This window comes from Notechis scutatus, chromosome 1, assembly GCF_049901735.1.
Source record: "Notechis scutatus isolate UNSWTSFEM ecotype Mainland chromosome 1, rNotScu1.2, whole genome shotgun sequence".
Lineage (NCBI taxonomy): Eukaryota > Metazoa > Chordata > Lepidosauria > Squamata > Elapidae > Notechis > Notechis scutatus.
Genome location: NC_142009.1, coordinates 81918350 through 81939197, shown reverse-complemented (window position 1 = coordinate 81939197; position 20848 = coordinate 81918350). Strand labels below are relative to the sequence as shown.

Sequence of the window (20848 nt, the reverse complement as noted above, 5' to 3'; positions counted from 1 at the left end):
TAGCTGAATTTTTAGGTAGCATTGGCAAGAAGAGCTAGTTTGACAGTATGCTTAATTTATAGACAATGAAATAGTATTGCAGAAAAAAAATCTAATTTGACAAAAGTTGTCCATGTGCTCATTTTATTGATGCCACAATGTTTTGTATGTTGGGTCGCTTCTCAATATTATTTGGAGTCTTTGATTAATGCAAATAGGGCAGCTGGCCAGACCAGACCAGAGAAAATACTACTGAAAGCTTTGTTTTTGTTGTTTTCCAGACAAAATGGAAAATGTCTGCCTTTAAACTTTAAAATAATTAGGATCTGACTAGCTAAAGGGTTGTCTTATTCAGTACAAAACATTGGTATTTTAAGGTCTACAGGAAATAATGTTTGGAGAATGCCCACACTACAGATCAGGTCTATGGGAAAAGACTTTCTCTTGAATCAAACATAAGTGGGGGACATATCCAGGAGTGAGATTCAATTTTTTTAACAACCAATTCTGTGGGCGTGGCTTAGTTGGTGGATGTGGCTTGGTGGTCATGTGACTGGATGGACGTGGCTTGGTGGTCATGTTATTGGCTGGGTGTGGCCAACTCAATATCACTCACACCGAGGCACGCATCTCCTCGCCTGGCCTCTCATGACTGTGAGGATGCTGCAACAGTTGTAAGTGTGAAAAATGGTCATAAGTCACTTTTTTCAGTGCCATTGTAACTTTGAATGGTCACTCCACACAAGCAAAGTACCAGCAAAGAAGGGGGGAAAACTCCAGAGACGTTCCAGAGACAGGAAGTCTAGTCCTGCCAAGAATGTAATAAGGGTTAATGGAGAGGCAGTTTCTGTAAGAAACACCAGAATGTTTCCTTCCTGCCTTCCTTACAGGATTAGGCCAGTAATTTCTTCTAACAACCAGTTCTCCGAACTGCTTAGAATGTTAACAACCGATTCTACCAAATAGGTGCGAACCTGTAGAATCCCACCCCTGGACACATCCTTTCACTGGAGGTGCATTTGTTCACCTTTGTGATAGCTCAACTGCAACATGTGTGATTGGGAACACCAGGGTTCTGTTTTTTATTTTTTATTGTTATTATTCCATAATAGACCTAGACAAGTCCCTGAAATTTTCTTTGCAAATTTTTTCCCCAGAAGTGCTTTGCGTCCTTCCTAGGGATGAAAGAAAGTGAACTTCTGCCAAAGTGGGACAAGAATTCATGGTCTCCCATTTTCTAGCCTGATGACTTAACTGCTTCACTAAAATGCCTCTCATAGTGATTCCATTAGCTATGGAATCAAGATAGCCCTTGATAGTCTTTAATATTGCTTCTTATGGATAATGATATGGTTGTTCCACCAGCTCTTGGCTGGATATTCTGATATCCTCAAATTTATTTTTAAAATAAGCTATCCAAACCTTAGGTGAAACCTGTGTTTGCCTTGTATTACTACTTTGATTTCTCTTTGGCCTTGGGAAACTAGTTCTCAGAATTTTATATCATTATTTTGTAAACATGACAGTCTTAATTCTTCCCACTAGGTGTAATCTTGTTTGCCCCTCTTTAACAGTGTGTGATATTTCCGGCATTTATCCCTCACCGCCTCAACCCTGTCAAATGATTTATCCCTCTTAATTTGTCTGACTATTGTAGCCAGTTCCTTTCTTTCATGTCTATATTTGTGGTCGAAGCACAAAATTCTGGTTCCAGTAATTTTCACATGCCATGGTTTACATACTAGGAGTTTGAGATTGCCAACCACTTCTTTACACATGGTATGTGCATTTTCTGGATTTTGAATAAGTGTAGCCCTCCATTGTGGCCCTGTTGGACTGCCTAATGTTGATCTAACAGCTTTGGCCAAAGGGGCTCTCCACTTCAGTGATTTGTGATTTTTTTAATAATGCCTTTTATATGGCTCATTTACGCTACTTTATTTCCACATATCCACATTAAGTACAAGCCAAGTGTTAAGTAATCACTCTCTGGACTCCTATAATATTAAAACACTGTACTAACGGGATCAATGAGGGTGATATGAATCAACAACAGGTTTCCCCCTTTATGGCTGACTGATGTATAAGAACTCCTAGATTGATTTCACTGTGATCCATGTAAATCAGATCTAAGCATTTTATAGTCCCTGGGCCACATCTAGGTCTTTGGCTGTCCCTGTCCTGCCTGCATGAGATCAATTGGAAATTAGATACCAAATGTATTCTTACCAGTAGTAGCTAATCAAAACCATATAATTTACTGCTTTTTATAAAGTGATAAAATTCATATTGAGCAGAATTAAGTTCAGCCAAGATGTGGTATTCAGCAGGTTCTGACCAGTTCTGGAGAACCGATAGCAGAAATTTTAAGTAGTTCAGAGAACCAGTAGCAGAAATTTTGAGTAGTTCAGAATAACACTTCTGACTGGCCCCGCCCCCAGCTATTCTCTGCCTCCCAAGTCCAGCTGATTGGCTGGGTCTTCTTTGGTTGGCCTGCACAGGGGAACAGAGCTGGAAAGCAGGTTAGTGGGATGGGGAGGGAATGGGAATTTTGCAGTAACCTTCCTCCAGGAGTGGGGTAGGAGATTTTACAGTATCCTTCCCCCGCCACGCCCACCAAACCATGCCCACCAAGTCAACCACGCCCACAGAACCGGGAGTAAAAATTTTGAATCCCACCACTGGTTCAGCCTATTGGTTCGGCCCTCACAACAGTTCCAGTTTCTCATGTGGTCTCTTTGGAAAATTAATTGCTCACTTCTGATGTAAACTGATCATTTGTAATTTATACATTAATTTGTGTAGGTCTAGTCCACGCTTATTCTGGGTCTTATCATGAGGTACATGTCTAAGAGGGCAGATGGATCCCAATTCAAAAAAAGTATTTATGCTTTAAATTCAATATTTCAAAATCTGGGCCAATTCTAGCATTAAATTCCCCACAAATAAATTATATTTATTGTTTGATGTAACATATTAACTAAAATATTGCCCCAGGTTACCCCAGTTTACCTATTATCTAGGACAGGGGCAGGAGTGGGATTCAGTTTTTTTAACAACCAGTTCTGTGGGCATGGCTTAGTTGGTGGGCGTGGCTTGGTGGTAATGTGACTGGCTGTGCCTGGCCAACTCAACATCACTCACTTTGAGACACGCATCTCCTTGTCTGGCCTCTCATGACTATGGGGATGCTGCAATAGTCATAAGTGTGAAAAATGGCCATAAGTCACTTTTTTCAGTGCCATTGTAACCTTGAATGGTCACTCCACACAAGCATAGTACCAGCAAAAAAGAGGGGAAAAAATCCAGAGAGGTTCCTGAGACAGGAAGTCTAGTCCTGCCAAGAATGTAATAAGGGTTAATGGAGGGGCAGTTTCTGTAAGCAACACCAGAATGTTTCCTTCCTGCCTTCCTTACAGGATTAGGCCAGTAATTTCTTCTAACAACTGGTTCTCCGAACTGCTTAGAATGTTAACAACCGGTTCTAGCGAATAGGTGAGAACTGGTAGAATCCCACCCCTGGACAGGGGTCTCCAACCTTGGCAACTTTACGACTTGTGGACTTCAACTCCCAGAATTCCTCAGCCAGCACTGGCTGAGGAATCCTGGGAGTTGAAATCTGTTAAGTTTGGAGAATAAGGAGACCAGACATCTGACCAGTGACTTCAACTCTTTAATAATAACAGGAATCAGAATGGAACAGAGCAATGCTATGGGCAGCAGTAACCCTTTTATAGGGTTAGCTGCTGCCTTATTAACCAATGGAACTGCGCAACAGGTTCCAACTACTGACCAATAAGGACAGTCCCAAAAGTAACCAATCAGGGACTGGTTCTGGCCCAATCCCAAGTTGTTGTATAAGGACCAATCAAATGTGCAGGTTTTCAACCCTAACTTGCATTTAGGTTATTCACTTTTATTGATTCACAACAAAATCCACAAGTCGTAAAGTTGCCAAGGTTGGAGATCCCTGGTCTAAGAGGCACATAAATGTTTACACAGATTAAGATTCTCTGTTTAGATTTCAGCCTCAGTATTTAAATTCCATCAATATAGTTTCCCAGATTAATCACTTCTATTCTCACATCAAGATGTACTGTGATTAGGCAGTACATTCTATAATTATATTATAAAAATACTCACCCAAGCAAGATGTCAGGACATAAAAATAACTAAGTGAAGATGCTTGGAACTGGGTTTCATAATTCAGTTTGGGGCATGCTTTTCATAATCTTTTCATCCAGAATCTTACTTATGTGACATAGCAGGTGGTACCATCTATGTAACTAACTTCATCTGATCTTAAAAAAGCTAGAGTGTTAACACTGAGTGGGAGACCACCAGAAGAACTCCCCAAAACTGTACACTACAATAATTTAAAAAAACAACATAGAAAGCAGGAAAACAATATGAAGACTTCAGTCTGAATTTGACTCAAGAGGTACATTCCTTTTTTAATTTTATAATTAGATTAGATGGGGGGGGGAACTACCCCTGCTTTAGTTAGAAACTCAAAAGCATTTACTTTCTTATTACTTTATAATCCCTTTCTTCTAGAAATGTCAGAGCCATTTATCTACTGAGGCTATTACTGTGGCCAAGAGCTGCAGGAATGCTGGAACATTTATAACATAAACATGCAAGTCCTGAACTATTACATCAACTTATAAATCTAAAGGTTTTGCTTTAATAAACTGTATGAATGATAGATATGTCATATACTTTTATAGTAAGATATCTGCATAAGCAATAGCGTTTTCAGACAGCCATATAAAACCCTAGGCTCATGGAATTATTCTTTAAGTGATCAGTGTTGGACAGTGAGATACCAGTGATGGGCAGCAGGATCTGTACAGGATCTTGTAGAGTAAGTAATAACTTTCTCTCTGAGACAGAAGCAAACCATTTATTTCTACCCAGACAGGCACAATTCCTTTCATGTATTTATTTGGTTTAAAAGCTTATGTGGAAAGAAGCAAGCAAGCAAGCAAGCAAACTAGACAGCCTTGGCATTTCTTTCCCAAAGCTACGTCTAAGATGTGCAGTCTCAAAATGCACCAATTATTACAGTTGTAGTGTTTTATCTTATTACTCTGTAAGGTAGAACTTCTCCCGAATCAGCAAGGGGCTGATAACACAAGGAACCCACAATAATACTGACTCCTTGCAACATGTTTGCAGGATGTTATGTGTATATCTTTTGGCCTATGGAATTTATAAGAAAACAAGTGTGCCATGTCATTTTAATTATCTGAAACAAGGAAAGAAAAAATAGGTCACCGTTGCTTACACCCACAGTCAAATGCCAATTCAAAGCAAACAGAATTTATTTTGCTTCCTGAAGAGAGACAGAATCTTTTCACATGTTAATTTTGGTGCATGATAGCCCCTTGAGAAGTCTGATTTGCCACCTATAATAAATCACAACCATTTGCTTTGATGCAAATGGAAACTTAATAGAATTAATCTAGGCCTCACTGACTTCTATAGCCTTCCTTCCTTCCTTCCTTCCTGAGGTTCTTGGGGAGATAAAGAGAATCTGGGAGTTCAGGTGTGTAAATTCCCCAGTAGTCCCTGCACGAAAGCCTTGCGCAGAAGACAATCAAATGCTGGAAACAAGGTCAATGATAACTTATCTTATAACTTATCTAAAGTCAGTGGCCTGTTTGGTTAATTTTACTTAACACTTATATCTCCGTAGATCTCTGTTTGGCTTACAACCAATTTGGAGTTTGTCCAATTCAGAAGGAGAATATGACATCTCATTTCATACTTCAGATCTATTTTTGTTTTCATTTTTTATTCTAATCATGATTGTTTTGTTTCAGTGAAGTAATATTTGTATAATATGATTAAAATTATTAACATGTTATTATTTTAGAAGCTTAAAATATTGAAAATAAAAAGAGAGAAGTGTAATTCCCTTTGGTGCTAATTGCCTTTAGGATTTTAGTGTTACACGCATACAATTATATAGCCCATCTCCCCAAAACAGATAGCTGAATAAGCCCCAAACAGGTGTTGGATATCTTACTAGCTTCCAAGCATCAAGGTTTTAGCAAACCCCCTGAGGAAAGGAAACCTGTGTGATGGCACAGAGTATAACCTTGCAGAATAGAAGGAGAGAAAATCCATTAATCTAATATTGCCATCAATTGGACTCATTTATTTTTCCTGTCCCCTCACTGTAGCTGCTACAGAGTGGGCCCTTTTCTTCTTAATGCATGGACTGGGAAATTAGAGAGTGGTCAGAAAAGCATCAGATAAGGATTTTGAAAAATATAGTTTTCTTTAAAAAGCAATTAAAATAATTATACATTTTTTTTATTTTTGGTGTATCATTATTATTGAAGCCCTCCAGGTGTCTTGGCTGCACTTGGATGATTTCATATGAATTAATGTTTTCCCTTTTGCTTCTTTCTATGCATTCCAGAACATCCAAGCTGAGAGCTAGTAAGTTGATCATGGCCGAGCTGAATTACAACGATCAATTTCATCACACACAAATTTTAATCATTTTATAATAGTTGGCATATTTGAAACTCTAAGAGCGTATTATGGGCTTACTTATAAAATGGCTATTCTGGTGAACAAAGCAAGTCACAAAACACCTAATTACTAGAAGACAAAGTGTAGGTGCTGCTCCCATCTTTCCTTCCAAGTTAACCTTGGTTTCTTCAACTTGCTCCTGTCATTGTTGTGGAAGCTTTCCAGCACAGCCCTAAGCTGCCCAATATCATTTGTATTTATTGTCAGTTCTCCTGGGTGTTGATAGCCTCCAAAAGTTTCCACTTGGTTTATCTCAAAAAGCTAAGATAGGTCCAAACTGGTTAATATTTGGATGGAAGACCATCAGGAAACACTTGAGGTTAGAGTGAGAACTTGGAAACATTCTAGATCAGGGGTGTCCAACCTTGGCAACTTTAAGACTTGTGGACTTCAACTCCCAGAATTCATCAGCCAGCAAAGCTGGCTGAGGAATTCTGGGAGTTGAAGTCCACAAGTCTTAAAGTTGCCAAGGTTGGACACCCCTGTTCTAGATGAAGGCAGTGGCAAAAACACTCACATATTGTTGTCATAAAACCTACAGGACCATGTCCAAAAAGTCACACGGAGCTGAGCTCATCTTGGAGGAGACTTTACTACTACTATTTGAGGCTGGAACATTGCTTTGCAACATGCCAACTTTCCAATTTTTTAATTAAAAGAAGCCTTCAAGATTTCGTGGCTGTTTCAATATTTTGAGAAGGGATGCTTTGCCAGCCTCCTCTGGATTCTTTGCATAACCTTAACAACCATAGTTATCCGGTTAAAGCAAAGCCTATGGATAATGAGAAATTTCCTGATTGACAATACTTAGGCAATCAATCTACTTCCTTTTGCCAATTCCACAGTGCTTCTCCTTTTATTTTTGCAATTTCCCTTTCTCACCTTATCATGGATGATTGATGGATACATTTATTTGGAATATTTTCTTTATACAGCAAGAAGAGTCATTCATTTCAATAGTTTATAGTATATGCTGTCAAACTTAACTAAGACATGGAAAGCCTGTGCTAAACATCATTTGAGCCTTTCATTGTTCCCTTTCTATCTGCTGATTCAGCTCCAGAACTGAAACTTGGCTGTTAGGTTTTCTCCTCAATGTAACAGCATCAGCCAATAAAAAAAAAAAATGATGGAATTTTTCCTGAACAGTTCTATGACTTGAACTAATCCAAGCTGTTCATCATAGATACTTGACTAGTTCAGGAACTGTATATCAATTCAAGGGTTTAACAGGAATGAAAACAACATTAAAACTTACTGACCCTTCAATTTGGATCAGGCAATCCAAATAAATTAAAGATACTGCCAATTGCATGATGCAAGTCAAAAACAAAGGGAAAGTTTGGTTTGAATTCATCGAAGTCGTAAGCAATGCCAGAAAATGAAATCTGCACTGCAAGATAGGCTCAGTGCTTTGAACTTTCCGTTTGGTTGCACAGTTTGAAGGTTGCAGAATGTTGGGATTTCATTTTCATAGTCTCTTTCCTCTTCTCCATTTAGCTATAAGTCATTACTATTGGCAATTGGATGTTGCTATATTCTTATAAAAGAGCGAAAACATGTTTCCCTTTAGTTCTTTTTTAATGTGTGTTTTTTTTAAATGTATTGCTGTACACAAAGCTTTCAATCTACTAGATAAGATATTCGATTTAAAGTTAAAGGAATAGTTACTTCTTTGTCAGGATGAGGTTATGATGACAAACAGGCTTATTCAGACTGATCATTTTGTATCTCCTATTAGGGAAAAGAGTCCAATGCCGGAAAAGACAGAATGAGGAAGAGGACAAGGCGAACCAGCAGCAAGGTGGATGGACTCGGTTACAATGGCAATGGGGGCACCATTAGAAGTAGGACCCAAATGGAGACAGTTTGTCATGGAGAAAATCTATCTGTATGGTTACTAAGAGTAGACTCTGAGTTGAAGGCATATCACCCTCATCGCTGATGATTAAAGCTGTCTATATTCTACAAACTGCTGAGACTTGGATTGAAGCAGAGGTGGGCTGCTGGGGGTTCGCAGGGGTTCGGGAGAACCTCTAGCTAAGATTCTGTGAAGTTCGGACAACCCCCAAATCCCACTCCTGGCTGACCCCGCTCACCCTGCCCCTCCCCTCCCAGGAGTCCCCAGGTGGCCCATTTTGGATGCACACAAAGCTGAGCGCACACAGAGGCTTGGGAAGGGCGAAAAATGGGCCTCCCGGAAGTTCAGGAAGGCCGGAAACAGGCCTTTTTCCAGCTTCCAGTGAGCCTCCGGAGCCCAGGGGAGGCTTTTTTCGCCCTCCCAGAGGCTTGAGGAAAGCCTCCGGAGCCCAGGGAGGGCAAAAACATGCCCCCCATGGTACAGGAGGCCAACTAGGTCACACCCACCATGGCCACGCCCACCCAGGAACTGGGCAGAGAATCCTTTGCTAAAAAAAATTAAGCCCACCCCTGGATTGAAGCATGATATCAATGTGGTCATTCAGTCAATCAATTAACCACTCAGTTAAACAAAGCTGCCACAGGAGAGCCTAAGTGTCCGGATCTGGATCTTGTCCTGTTCTGGTCCAAAGTGAATGCTTGGATGAAGGTTGTCGGTGTCCAGATAGAGTAATAGTGAGGGCAACCCTCCTTGAAATTTGCTTGCCGCCTTCCAGAGGTCACCACAATTCCAGAACTTGCCTTAATTACCTGGCCACAGTCTGTCCCTCTCAGTTTTCGTTATTGAAAATCCTGAATGTAATGTAAATTTTGTAATGGAATCACAAAAGCAATATACAAGCAAGCAAAATAAAGGTTGAAATGTTGCTAAATATGTGCACTATGATAATAATAAAGAAGTTAAATAGTCCTCTCTCTTTTTTATTGGTAGTGGATTAAACTTTTTATTGCTGGCTTGTATTTCTGTGCAATAAGAGTTCTGGACTTATCTTGCTGCTCTTTTTTTTTTGCAGCAATCAGCAGGAATTCTTGTCAGATTTCAGGAAACCCTTAAGATAGATTGGTTTTTCTTTCTTTTAATCAGTGTCATGCCAAACTTTATGCCCCAAAATGAGAATAAATAAATTATGTTTTAACTTATTTGGCTTCAGATGTACTTTATCCTAACTGATATAATTTCAGTTGAGTTATTTATTATATTTGTATACTGTTACAAACAGAACTGACTTCTAGTTATTTTAACTGTATACTCACCAACCTTGTATCTATTTGAAGAAACTTTTTGTGATATTTCAGGGACCAAAAACTATTTCCCCAAATCTTTATGGTCCGACAGTGAGAACAATTAACAATTAAAGAACAGCTTGTCTTCAGAAGTTGCAAGTGCTTCATCACTGGAGATTTTTAAGAAGAGAGTGGACAGCCACTTGTCTAAAATAGTATAGATCTCCTGCTTGAGTAGGGGGCTAGACTAGAAGACCTCCAAGGTCCCTTCCAACTCTATTCTGATTGATTAATTGATAAAAGGCATCCATGTCTTTTTTAGGCCAGTGTCAGCATTGTTCCTCTTTCTGTACTTTGTCATTCATTGCCCCATTAATTTTTGTGGGTTGGAGTGTCCCCTAGTGACAAAGATATAAGATTGTCCTTGCTTTCTTTCTTTTAGAACTAAATACATTCAAACTCATCTCTGAGTATAGGTTGGAAAGGCAGTGAATAGGAACTTTGGAACAGAAAAAAATGAAAAATATTGGGAAGATCTCATAGGGCACTAAGTACAAATCTTTAATATCTAGTCTAGATCTCTTGAGGTGTGTGTGTGATATTGGCCAATTCTTATTTCTTTCCAGATGAAACAGGCGACTTTTCAGAGTTGTTTCCCGAATATCCTCATAGGCTGGATAACAGTTGTTACATTAAGTGTGAATTCTATGAAGATGTTCCTTCATTAATTCATTCATTCGAGTTGATGCTGCCCGACTTCAAATGATTCTGGGCAGCTCACAAGACAATACAAAAATACATAGTGAATAACAACAAAACTGTTTTCTAGCTTCAAGATTGTCAGTTTTATCTATGGAGATTCTCAGTCATTCAGGTCATGGTTGTCCCAAAGGTGCTTTTTTCAAGAGGCAACTGGGCTTTCTGGTTTTTCTTTGAAGACATTTCGCTTCTCATCCAAGAAGCTTCTTCAGCTCAGACTGGATGGCTCTGACATTCCACTCCATCAGGGGTGGGATATGACAGGGTTAATTACCAGTTTGGGATTTACAAGCTTCCCTGCCCGCTGTGAGCCACGCGCCTGTTAATCGTCATTAGCATGCTGCGTGCACAGAACCAGCCTTTGAAACAGCCCTCTTTTCTTGTATTTTTAACTGCAGCTGTGCCTCATTCAGCAGCTGAAGTTGAAAAATCAGGAAATAAAGATCAGGTAAGAGCCCGGGTGGGCGGGTGGGCAAAAACATCAGCAGACATAGAACTGGTTCTATGTCTGCTGCTCTTCAGAGCTACCGGTTCTACAGAGGTGGACAGAACTGGTAGAAACCCACCCCTGCACTCCATCTAGTCAGAGCTGAAGAAGCTACTTGGATGAGAAGCGAAATGTCTTCAAAGAAAAACCAGAAAGTCCAGTTGCCTCTTGAAAAAGTGCTTTTGGATATTGTCAGTTTTCTTGTTGATAGCTTCTGCACCACAAATCATTTCTGAATGGGGACTGATTGGTCATAGAGTTGCCATGGTCCTATTGCTTATCTCAACACAGCCTTATCCTGAGTATGGCCATCTATCTTCCTCTTAGGAATGTAAACTTTGCAGGAGAAGATTCAAGAATGAGCCCTAGATAAGTCAGTCACTTCTGGCTATGGAATTCTGGGAGTTGAAGTCCATACATCTTTAAAGTTGCCAAGTTTAAGAAGCATTGATCTACAGCAGAATCAATAAATCTAGACATATTTATATATCAGCTCCGTGATTAAAGCTGTATTTTTTTTTCTTGGTGTCTCTTTGTTACAGACTTTTTCTGTTCATTTCTCATTTTTGGAGGTTGATGGAACCAGCATTGTGTTTTGATGATGATCTTAGCTGATCTCAAACTCTTATTTCTTGCTTTGCTGGCATCAGCTTTTCAACCTCCATTTAAGTATTACAATGAGTTTTATATGGGCTGCTCATCAATCAGTTCCAAACTTGAAATTTTACATCTCTTTCTCCTGCCTAATCATCCTAGCAAATGGAGAGCTGGTCACTTCTCTGTAAAAGAAATAGTTATGCTAGTTCCAGCTCTCACATCTGTCCATCATTATATTATTTGTTCAGGGAAGATTATAAGTATTATGATTGATGCTAAGAATGGGCTAGGCATTCATGTTGTTAATATTTTCATAGGAATTGGCTGAATTTGGGAGCTGGAATGCAATTTTCCTTTGTTTTTCCACTTTTCTCTGATTCTGGCATATTAAAAAGTGCAGTAAAAAGGGAGATTACAAAATACTAAAGAAAGCAGGGAACAGAAAAGACACAAATCACCACATAATTAAAATGCATATAATTTTTTAAATAAATTTTCATAAACTAACTCCAAACTATTTTTTAAATACTACAGAAATAGAACTTGAGCTGAAATTTACATAGATGGGGAAGAAGTGATGGCAATGAATCAGATTTATTTACTTATTAAAAAAATGAAACAGATTTATCTATTCAGAGCATGTGCACACCAACCGTATTATATCAATGGCACACGAACCCGTATTCTGTGTGTTTCATCTGTTCTTCTTTTCCTGTCTGTAGCATCTGCCAAACATTTCCATAGGTAATTATGTATATGTTCTTTCTATTTTTCTCATCAATCTTATTTCAAGGTTCACTAATCTCCTTTTATTGTCTGCCAACATTGTTAAGAGTGAAACATGGATTTATGTGCTATGTGAAAACAATCTGAAAAAAATCGAGTATTTTTTAATTTGTATCATAGTGGTAGATTTAATAGTAGTAGACTTTTTGTTAATGCTGAGGCATTGGCAAAAGATTATTCCTGATTATTCTCTAATGCAGTGGGGTCAAACTTGTGGTATCACATGAAGTATCGCAACTTTTCCACCTTCGCTAAATCGGGAGTGGGTGTGGCTAGGCCACGAGTTTGACACCCCTGCTCTAATGGATATAATCCCTTGGTCAGTTCCATCAAGATTAGTTTAGCATGCATGCAAACCATTTATCAATTTGCTTTGTGGACATCAGTAGGATTGTATGAGCTACAAGACATTTAGTTATTCTGAACTTTAAAACTGGGCATTGTAACTTGCTAGGGGTTGTGTGTATTGTTCTTTTGACAGATTTCTTTTAAAAAGTCTGCCAATCATTTTTTTAAATCTGCTATCTCAGTAGGTAAGAATGTTTTGAAAGACCTTTTGTGGCACTCCTACTTATTTTTTTAAATGGCAATTTGTTGAGGAACCACTCTTTTGGCACAGAAGTGCAGAATTGCACATAGTTGTTTCCCACAGAACTTTCAGGAAACAACTGGGTTTTTTTATCATTCACACAGAAATGTAATTTATGGGACACTTGGCATCAAACAGCATTGTGTTGCTGTTTCTTGTGTTTGGTTGGCAATTACTGCAAATATGAACCATGCCTTTGGCCTCTTGATGTTCCAAGAATATTCTGTGGTGGAATTCATATAATACCAGGCAAACCACTACTTTCCAATGCTGGATTATTTCAACTGTTTTGTCAATATATTGAACTACTGTCACTATATACTTGCAATTCTCCCTGAGTCCCATCTGAACAGATTCTACAGTAGTTCAATACAAAAGCACCTACATACTTTACAAGGAAATAATCCCATTTCAGTCTTTGACATGATCTCCAGGCAAGAAAGAGGTTATATCCACCTATTCATTTTCCAACAGACCCAGGAATGATATCATTGAATCCTTACATTGCCTTTCTGTTTTTTTAAACTTCTAGTTTAACTGTGGCACAGAGAAATCTCTGTGAAAATAATTCTGCAATCATAAAATAGGAGCTTGGGGCCACTGATTCCCTATTGGTTGGACTTTGTTAGGCACAAAGAATCAGGGTCATAAAGTTGCAGCATAGAAGATTTATTCAAGCCTGTACACAAGAGTCTGGTCAACAGATGGTCAGCACTACATTGATGCTAGATAAGAGTCAATGAAATTCAGTGGTGGATTTTGATCTCTTGTGCCAATACAAGGGCTCTAAACTGTTGATATGTTTAACTCAGCTACCCAACTTTGCCTCTCTTCTCCTACAGAATTTTACCTTTGTCCAACCTCTTTCACTACCCTTCTGCCTACCAGGAAGCTTCTCCAAGCATTGAGCTATGGTCCATTATGGACTCTTAGCTAAGCTTAGGATTCTCTGTCCAGTCAACCTGTCCGTACTTTGACCAGATGCAAGGCAATTTGATCAAGAGTAGGTGGTGATGCAGAACAAAATATTTTACAAGAAACAGTGCCTGCATGATTAGATATGAAGAGAGAGAAAAACCAGTACGCAAAGACAGATCCTTCTTGGGACCATGGCCAGAATAACATCCAGAAGGAAGCAGATGTGATGCAAAGATCAGTGCATCAGCCAAGTGTTACTGCCTAAGACCATACCTGAATTTCTGTTGGGGGAAAAAAGTGGAACGTTTTCACAAACTCTAAAAAGGTTATGTGAGCAGCCATGTTAGCAGATCTGTGACACTGTACTACTTATATTGTAAAGATAAGTATAGTCATGTACATAATCAATAAAGAGAGAGCTAGTGGAGCCAAAAAATATAGTGCCAAAATGAGAATCCTTCTTGGAGGTGATGCCAGTTTTAAATGAAACATTTAAATTATGCATATGCTTTGATGCTGTAACCTCTATCACCCCGCCCCCCTCTTTTGGCAAAAGTTAATGTAACTGAACAAAACAGATTACACATAGCCATGGATACAAGTTTGGGCTTATTGAAACATCGCAACCCATTTAATTTACTGTTTCCATTCTGTGAGGAATTCCATTTTTCATTTTCCTTCCCCACTTAAATGTTCTCTGAAGGTGCAAAGCTTGTAGAGATGAGCAGATGTAAAGGAATCCTACAGCTCTTTTGTTTTCCACTGCCACATTCTGCCATTTGTTCCCTCAATACATTTTCAATTTCCTTTGAGAAATACCATGGAAAAATCTTTTTTGTATTCTCCTCTCTGCTCTGTCCAGCTCTTGTGGGGACAGCAGCACAAGAGGCTGACTGGGCTGGAGAAAAAAATATTGCGGCTCATCAGCCTGCAAAACTCAAGAAGCAGCTCTTCTGTTGCCTTCCCCTACAATTTGGCTTTAGGGTTGCAAGAATATCACATGCCTTAAGCAGAAGGTCACAGGAATTTGGTTTCCCATAGTTAATTCTTAGGACTGTAATAATGAAGTTTTGCTTCCCAGAAAAAAAGACAGATTCCATAAACCTACCCAATCAAAAAATAAAGCATGCGTTCCTCCTTCTCCTCCTCTTCCTCCATTGTGATGAAGGAAGCCACAGAGTCACTTGAAAGTGAGATGGGCAGCATATCAATGTAATAAATAAAGATAGAAGAAAGGAAAGAAATTTCAAAACACAAAAGCCTTACTGCAAACCCCTGAGTGGTTTCTATTTCCTCTGGCCAGGAAACGGAGTTGGGTCGGAAGAACTGTTTTATTTTTTAAAACCAACTTTGGCTTGTCACTCCTTTTAAAATTTTATTTTTCATTGACTCCCAAAGAGTTTAGCGATGGAGCAGGAGCAAATGAACAGTTGGTACAACTTCTTTCTGTGGCTGAGGAGCCTTGCTGAAGCAGCTCTTTCTCCCCCAACCAAATCTTGCAGTCCTCTGCAGTCACCTGCCACACAGCCCAGATAAACAGAATAACAGAGTTGGAAGGGACCTTGGAGGTTGTTCCATATTAGCATACTTGGAATACCCTCTTCTGACTGGTCAACAGACACTGTACGATGATTGGTTCAAATGCCCTGTTACCATTGGTTCGCTAAGAATCACCCGTGATTGGCACGGCCGATCACGGGAGATTCAAAGAACTGTCATTGGTTGCGAGCCGCGGCAAAACCCGATAAAAAGGGCTGCCGCGGCTCCAAGATCTTGTACAGATCTATACATTGAAATAAAGAGCTGAAAAGTCACACTGGTCTCCAGTCTCCTTTTCCCGTGATCGAGGTCTTCTAGCCCAGAGATCCCCAACCCCCAGGCTGTGGCCTACTACTGGGCCATGGTCCTATTCAGAATTGGGCCGCGTGAGTGGCTGGCCAGCTTTACCAGTACCTTCTGCCTAGGTCTGAGACAGGGTCACTATGTGATGACCCAGGGTGGGATACAAAACAAACACAGTCACAGAAAACAGGCGAAGCCCCTTTTATTTCTTCACTTTGCTTCCAAACTCCGAATATTCTTGACGGAAGCCAAAAAACTCCCACACAAACAGTTACAAGAAGAAGGGGAAAAGCAACACAAACCAGGCAAGATAGGGGCTGGAGGACGTCCACAGATCACACACACTGGGAAGGATGCCAAACTCAGAGAGGAACCATAAACTAGAGATATTTCCATGCTTTGTTTCCAGTGTTTCTGTATGCATGTCTGCCCTCTTATTCAGTTGTCACAGCTGCAGCCCATGAAGAGGATCAAGGCCCTCTCCTCCCGAGTAGACCACATCTCTCCCTTATCCTCTCCTCCCTGCATGCCCTAGGATGGATAAGGGATGGGCCTGGGTCCTCCTCTGACTGCTCAGCCAGCCTCTGCCCTTCCCCAGCCTCCTCCACAACCTCCGGAGCCACACTTCCACTCCCTGTCGGCTGTTCCTCCTCTCCCTCAGAGTCAGTCTCCACCAGGGGCATGACACACTGGCTCAAGATCATGCAGACAGCTCTGTAGCTGAGGCAAGACTGGAACTCAGTCTCCTGACTTCTAATGCAGTGCCTTAACTATTGGACCGAACCAACTTTTATAGGTAGCAGTAAGAGATGCCAACCTGGAATTATTTGAATGCTTCCATAGCTCCTGATATGCTAATCCTTGAATCTAGTAGTTACTCTAGCTGTGATTTGGCAACATGTTTTATTACAAGGGAACTCCAAACTACTTCCCAGGTTTTGCCCTTTCTACACTTCAATCCCTTTCATAAGTTCAAGGCCACTCTAAGATTTTTGTAGACCACTGAGAAAAATAACAAGATGAAGCCAACATAATCTACACAAACCATAATGACACCAAGCTGATGACATTTGCACAGTGATGTCTTCACATGAATGTGGCCCTTACATACTTTCATCCTGATGTCTGGCACAAATACAAAAGTTGTGATGTTTGTACCATGCTATTCTGACATTCTTCCCTTGCTTCCTTGGCCTGCCACTCATTCAATGGATGATGGCATTTCCTAATTCTTTGTACAGAGACAAAGGAGTCAGGAGGTCAACTTTTTCATCAATACTGACAATAGAAAGGTGTCCAGTGCCCCATTATGGGCCAGCAAGATAGCCTTGAGGAGTGTTTTTCAAACTTGGCCACTTTAAGATGTATGGACTTCAACTCCTAGAATACCTTGTTATGATCTGGGGAATTCTGGGAATTGAAGTCCACACATCTTAAAGTGGCTAAATTGAAAAACAGTGGGTTAGAGGGTGAAAGCTAAGCTGTCTCGCCAATGGCCTCTTTGCTCTTCCAAATATCTTGAAGGCATCATTGTAATGTCCTTTATGTCAATGTGAGGAGGCAATTTCCTCAGTTACGGCATGACACTGGAAAAAATTCCTCTCATCCATAGGTCAGCCCATCAATAGGCTTATATATTTCCTGCTATGTAAATGATACTTGAGGACTACCATTACAATTTTTACCCTTCTTAGAAGGAAATGATTTTAGCGTGAATGAATAGTTGGTTTTACTCTCAGTGTACCAGACATAACCCTTCTGACAAGACGTTGTTCTGCTGCCTAGTACAGAGAAACATGAAGGGAAGAGTGAGGGAATAAGCTTTGTAGTCTTCAAATTCCCAATGTTTAGCTTAAAGCAGGGGTCCCCAACCACCGGGCCCCAGACCGGTACCGGTCCGTGGAACATTTTCTACCGGGCCACCGGTTTGCTGGGCGCCACCATCTTGTTTTGATGAGAAAGTGCTTCCGGTGAGCTTTTCCGGTTGGAAAGCGGCGTTTGGGTCCTGAAGGAATCCTCGCGCCTTAGTTTCATCGAAGGGGGGGGGGCGGCTTCGAACAAAACTAAGGCATGAGGATTCTTTCAGCACCCAAGGCAAGGCAAGCCGAGCGACCGTCCCGAAGCCGTCCCGAAGCCCATCGACAAAGGTACAAAGGAGGAGTTGAAGGTGGCGGGGAGAAGCGGAGGGCGGCTGGCTGGCCGGTTGCTCGGCTCGCCTTGCCATACGTGCTGATGCCGGTACCGGGCCGCGGATCATTTTGTGATGCCGGTACCGGGCCGTGGCACAAAAAAGGTTGGGGGCCACTGGCTTAAAGGGTACTTTTACCATATCAAGTCTTAAAACTGCATGTAAAGTCCACGAATGAAGACATTGCATTGATTAATAATGAACCTGGCTCAGATGCATGCACTACCTGGTGTTCTAAAAGAAACTTGTGAAGGAGGAGGAGGAGGATGGGTTTTTGAATATATCAACATCAAGGCTAGGAATAATGATCTGCACCATAATTTTCCTTCAATTGCATCCACCATAATGTTGTCCAGACACTTCATAAGCATTTGTATCTTATTGTTCTTGTACAAGATAGATGAGATGAAATTGATAGGAAAGTGCATGGATAAATAAAAGCCTTAAAACCTGTTTTCAGGGGGGAAAACTCTGAAAGGAAAAATAAACTATAAGACTTGGAAACCACTTGAATCTGTGAGCCTCTGAGGGAGTATGCTGAAAACAATAAGGGAAAGATTACAGTATTTGGTCTTTTTAAAGCAGCAGAGAAGTTGAGGCATTCATTCACCCTTAATAATTCCCAACCCTTCGGCCAATTCAATTCTGGTTACAGCCCTTTTTATAGTGTGCCATCAACATTAGCTAGCAGTGGTCATCCAGATTTTGGGATCCCAAAAGAAAAGTCTGGTTAAAGTTGATGTGGACTCTGAGCTAATCAAAAATTGTATATCTCTGGTTTGGCAGTATGTTTAACTATATTACTTAGGCAAAATCTAGCCTTCTATAGCCCTTCTTAAAAAACAAAATTGAACCTGGAAACTTTTAATTTACTATCACCTAAAGGGTGATAGTAAAAATTACTATACCCCTACATATTTGAATTTGCTAAACAACCAAAATCACAGGGGTACAGGACATTAAGAAGAAAACAAAACAAGTCAATCACCATGATTAAAACAAGCCAGAACTTAGTTTGGTCTAGAAATTTAGCAGGTTCTTCTTGTCTTACATAGGACTTTGCAAAGTTGTTGTATGGATAAAAATTGGGGCCCCTATGTTGTCCTTTAAAAGGGGAGCAATAAAAATGCAATGCAATGAATTCCGGAACAGCAAAGGGGAACATAGCCCTTTGGGGTCCCTTGGGGTCCTTTGTCTCTTACATTTTTAAAAACTTTGCCTTCTGTCCTCTTACTTTCCACGCCCGCACTCTCAATTAGCACGGCAAGCCAGCCTCCTCCAGCTAGCCAGAGGCCTTGTTTCGGCCGGGCTTCGTCTCTGCTTGATTTTTGGCGATGGGAGGTTCGCAAAAGGGAATCCCAGGGGATCACCCCATAGCTCGATCTCCAGCCGAGCCGTCCCCCCAACGGAACCCGTCGGCTCCGAGCGACCGGAGGGGTCTTTGTTTCCCTTAAACTTGAACTTCGAATCCCGGAGGTTGCAATGGCGCCACCGGCCAGCAGGAGGAGACAGGAGGCCGGCGAGGCAGCCCCGCGGAGAGAAGCGGGGACAGCGCGGTGAAGAGAAGGGGCGAGCAAAGACGGCAACGGAGGCGAGGCTGATCTCTGCTAGCGGGCACCAGAGAGGGGAAGCGCCGGAGGAAGAGCGAGGTCTCTGCACCGGCCCGTCGCCGTCAGCTCTCAGCCACCTTCCCTTTAGGCAGCTTTCAAGGCGCCCCCTTGGCACCTTGCGCCCACCGGCTCCATGGCTGCTTCGGCTTCGCGGACCTTCTTGCTCACCGCCGGGACGCTTCTGGTGCTCCTCGTTGCCTTGCTCCACTCTGCCTCCCCAGGTACAGTCCCCGGTTCGTTCTCCCGACGGCAGGCCCGCGGGCGCCCTTATGGAGAGGGAGGGAACGTGGGAGCCCCCTGGGATAGTTTGCAGAAGGGGTTGGGACGCCTCTCTCTCTCTCTCTCTCCCTCCCTCTCACCCTCTCTCTCCTGTTAAATTCCTCAGCATGGCAACCCAGGAGGTGTGGGACTACAGTTCCAATGCTCCCCAGTTGGCTATGTTGGCCAAGGAGGACGGGAGTTTTAACTCTGGGTATCTGGAGGGCCGGCGCTCCAGAAAGTCGCAACGCCAGCCCCTTCCAGCCGTAGGAATACCTTGCGTGAGAAATGTCGCACTTTCCCAATTCTTATCGCTTCTCTTGCCACGAATAGCTCTTATCTCCACCTGCTTTGTGGGGGGAGGGGGTCTGTCAGCCAATTGGGCTTCCTGGGGGGCGGGGGGCAAATATCTGCTAGCCTGGACCTTTTTTTTTTCCCCATCACATAGAATGAACATGCAAATGTGTCTTCTTCAACATTGTCTTCTTTTTTCTTTTAAAAGAGGATTGATAAGAGTGTGGCTGTCCACAAAAGTTTTTTTTCTTAAGAAAACCTCCTAGGAATGCAGTGGAGCAAAAGTTTATTTGTGTACATGGTATCACAGCTTAACACACAAACACACACACACACTTTTGCAAAGCTCAGATCTCCACCTTCTGTTTTGGTTATGCAGTCCCACAGAGATGCAAAACCTGAAGCGGTTGTTCCTAAGTGTAAAACAAACACAAACATACAAACTCTTCCAAGGAACTCGGGGAAGCTTCTGAGCTGTTTACAAAATGCAAAGATTGCAATTCAGGGATAGCATTCCTCACCGGAATGCTGCAGGGTAGATTTGCAGTAACTATGCATAGGCTAACTCCAGAAGAGAAATGGTTAGTGATCAGAAATAAGATTTGGAGGGGAAAAAAATAATAATGAAACAATGAGGAATGATTGGGAGAGATCTTGCCACGCATGCTGTTGGAGAGGATTTCCAGGGTCTGGATTGTTTTCCCCTGCTCAGAACATTCCCCACGTCCTTTTTTTTAAAAAAATAAAATAAAATAAAATTACGTATCATTGGTATATGTCATTGGAAAAAATTGTCTGGAATCTGTAAAGATGCTTCAAAGTTGTATTGGAAGTGTAAACCAGCAAGA

General features: G+C 41.2%; 1 protein-coding gene across 2 annotated transcripts in view; it reads left to right on the top strand.

Moving 5' to 3' along the window:
* The first annotated feature begins 18791 nt into the window (after positions 1 to 18791).
* The window catches only part of FNDC1 (fibronectin type III domain containing 1), a 78886-nt gene continuing 76829 nt past the window's right edge, over positions 18792 to 20848 (top strand). Inside the window, exon 1 of one of the 2 annotated variants that reach the window (XM_026675256.2) lies at positions 18792 to 19669. In XM_026675256.2, the coding sequence (XP_026531041.2) occupies positions 19582 to 19669 (88 nt within the window). In that variant the 5' untranslated portion in view covers positions 18792 to 19581. The remainder of the gene's footprint in view (positions 19670 to 20848) is intronic. The other variant, XM_087969440.1, reaches the window with a different exon arrangement.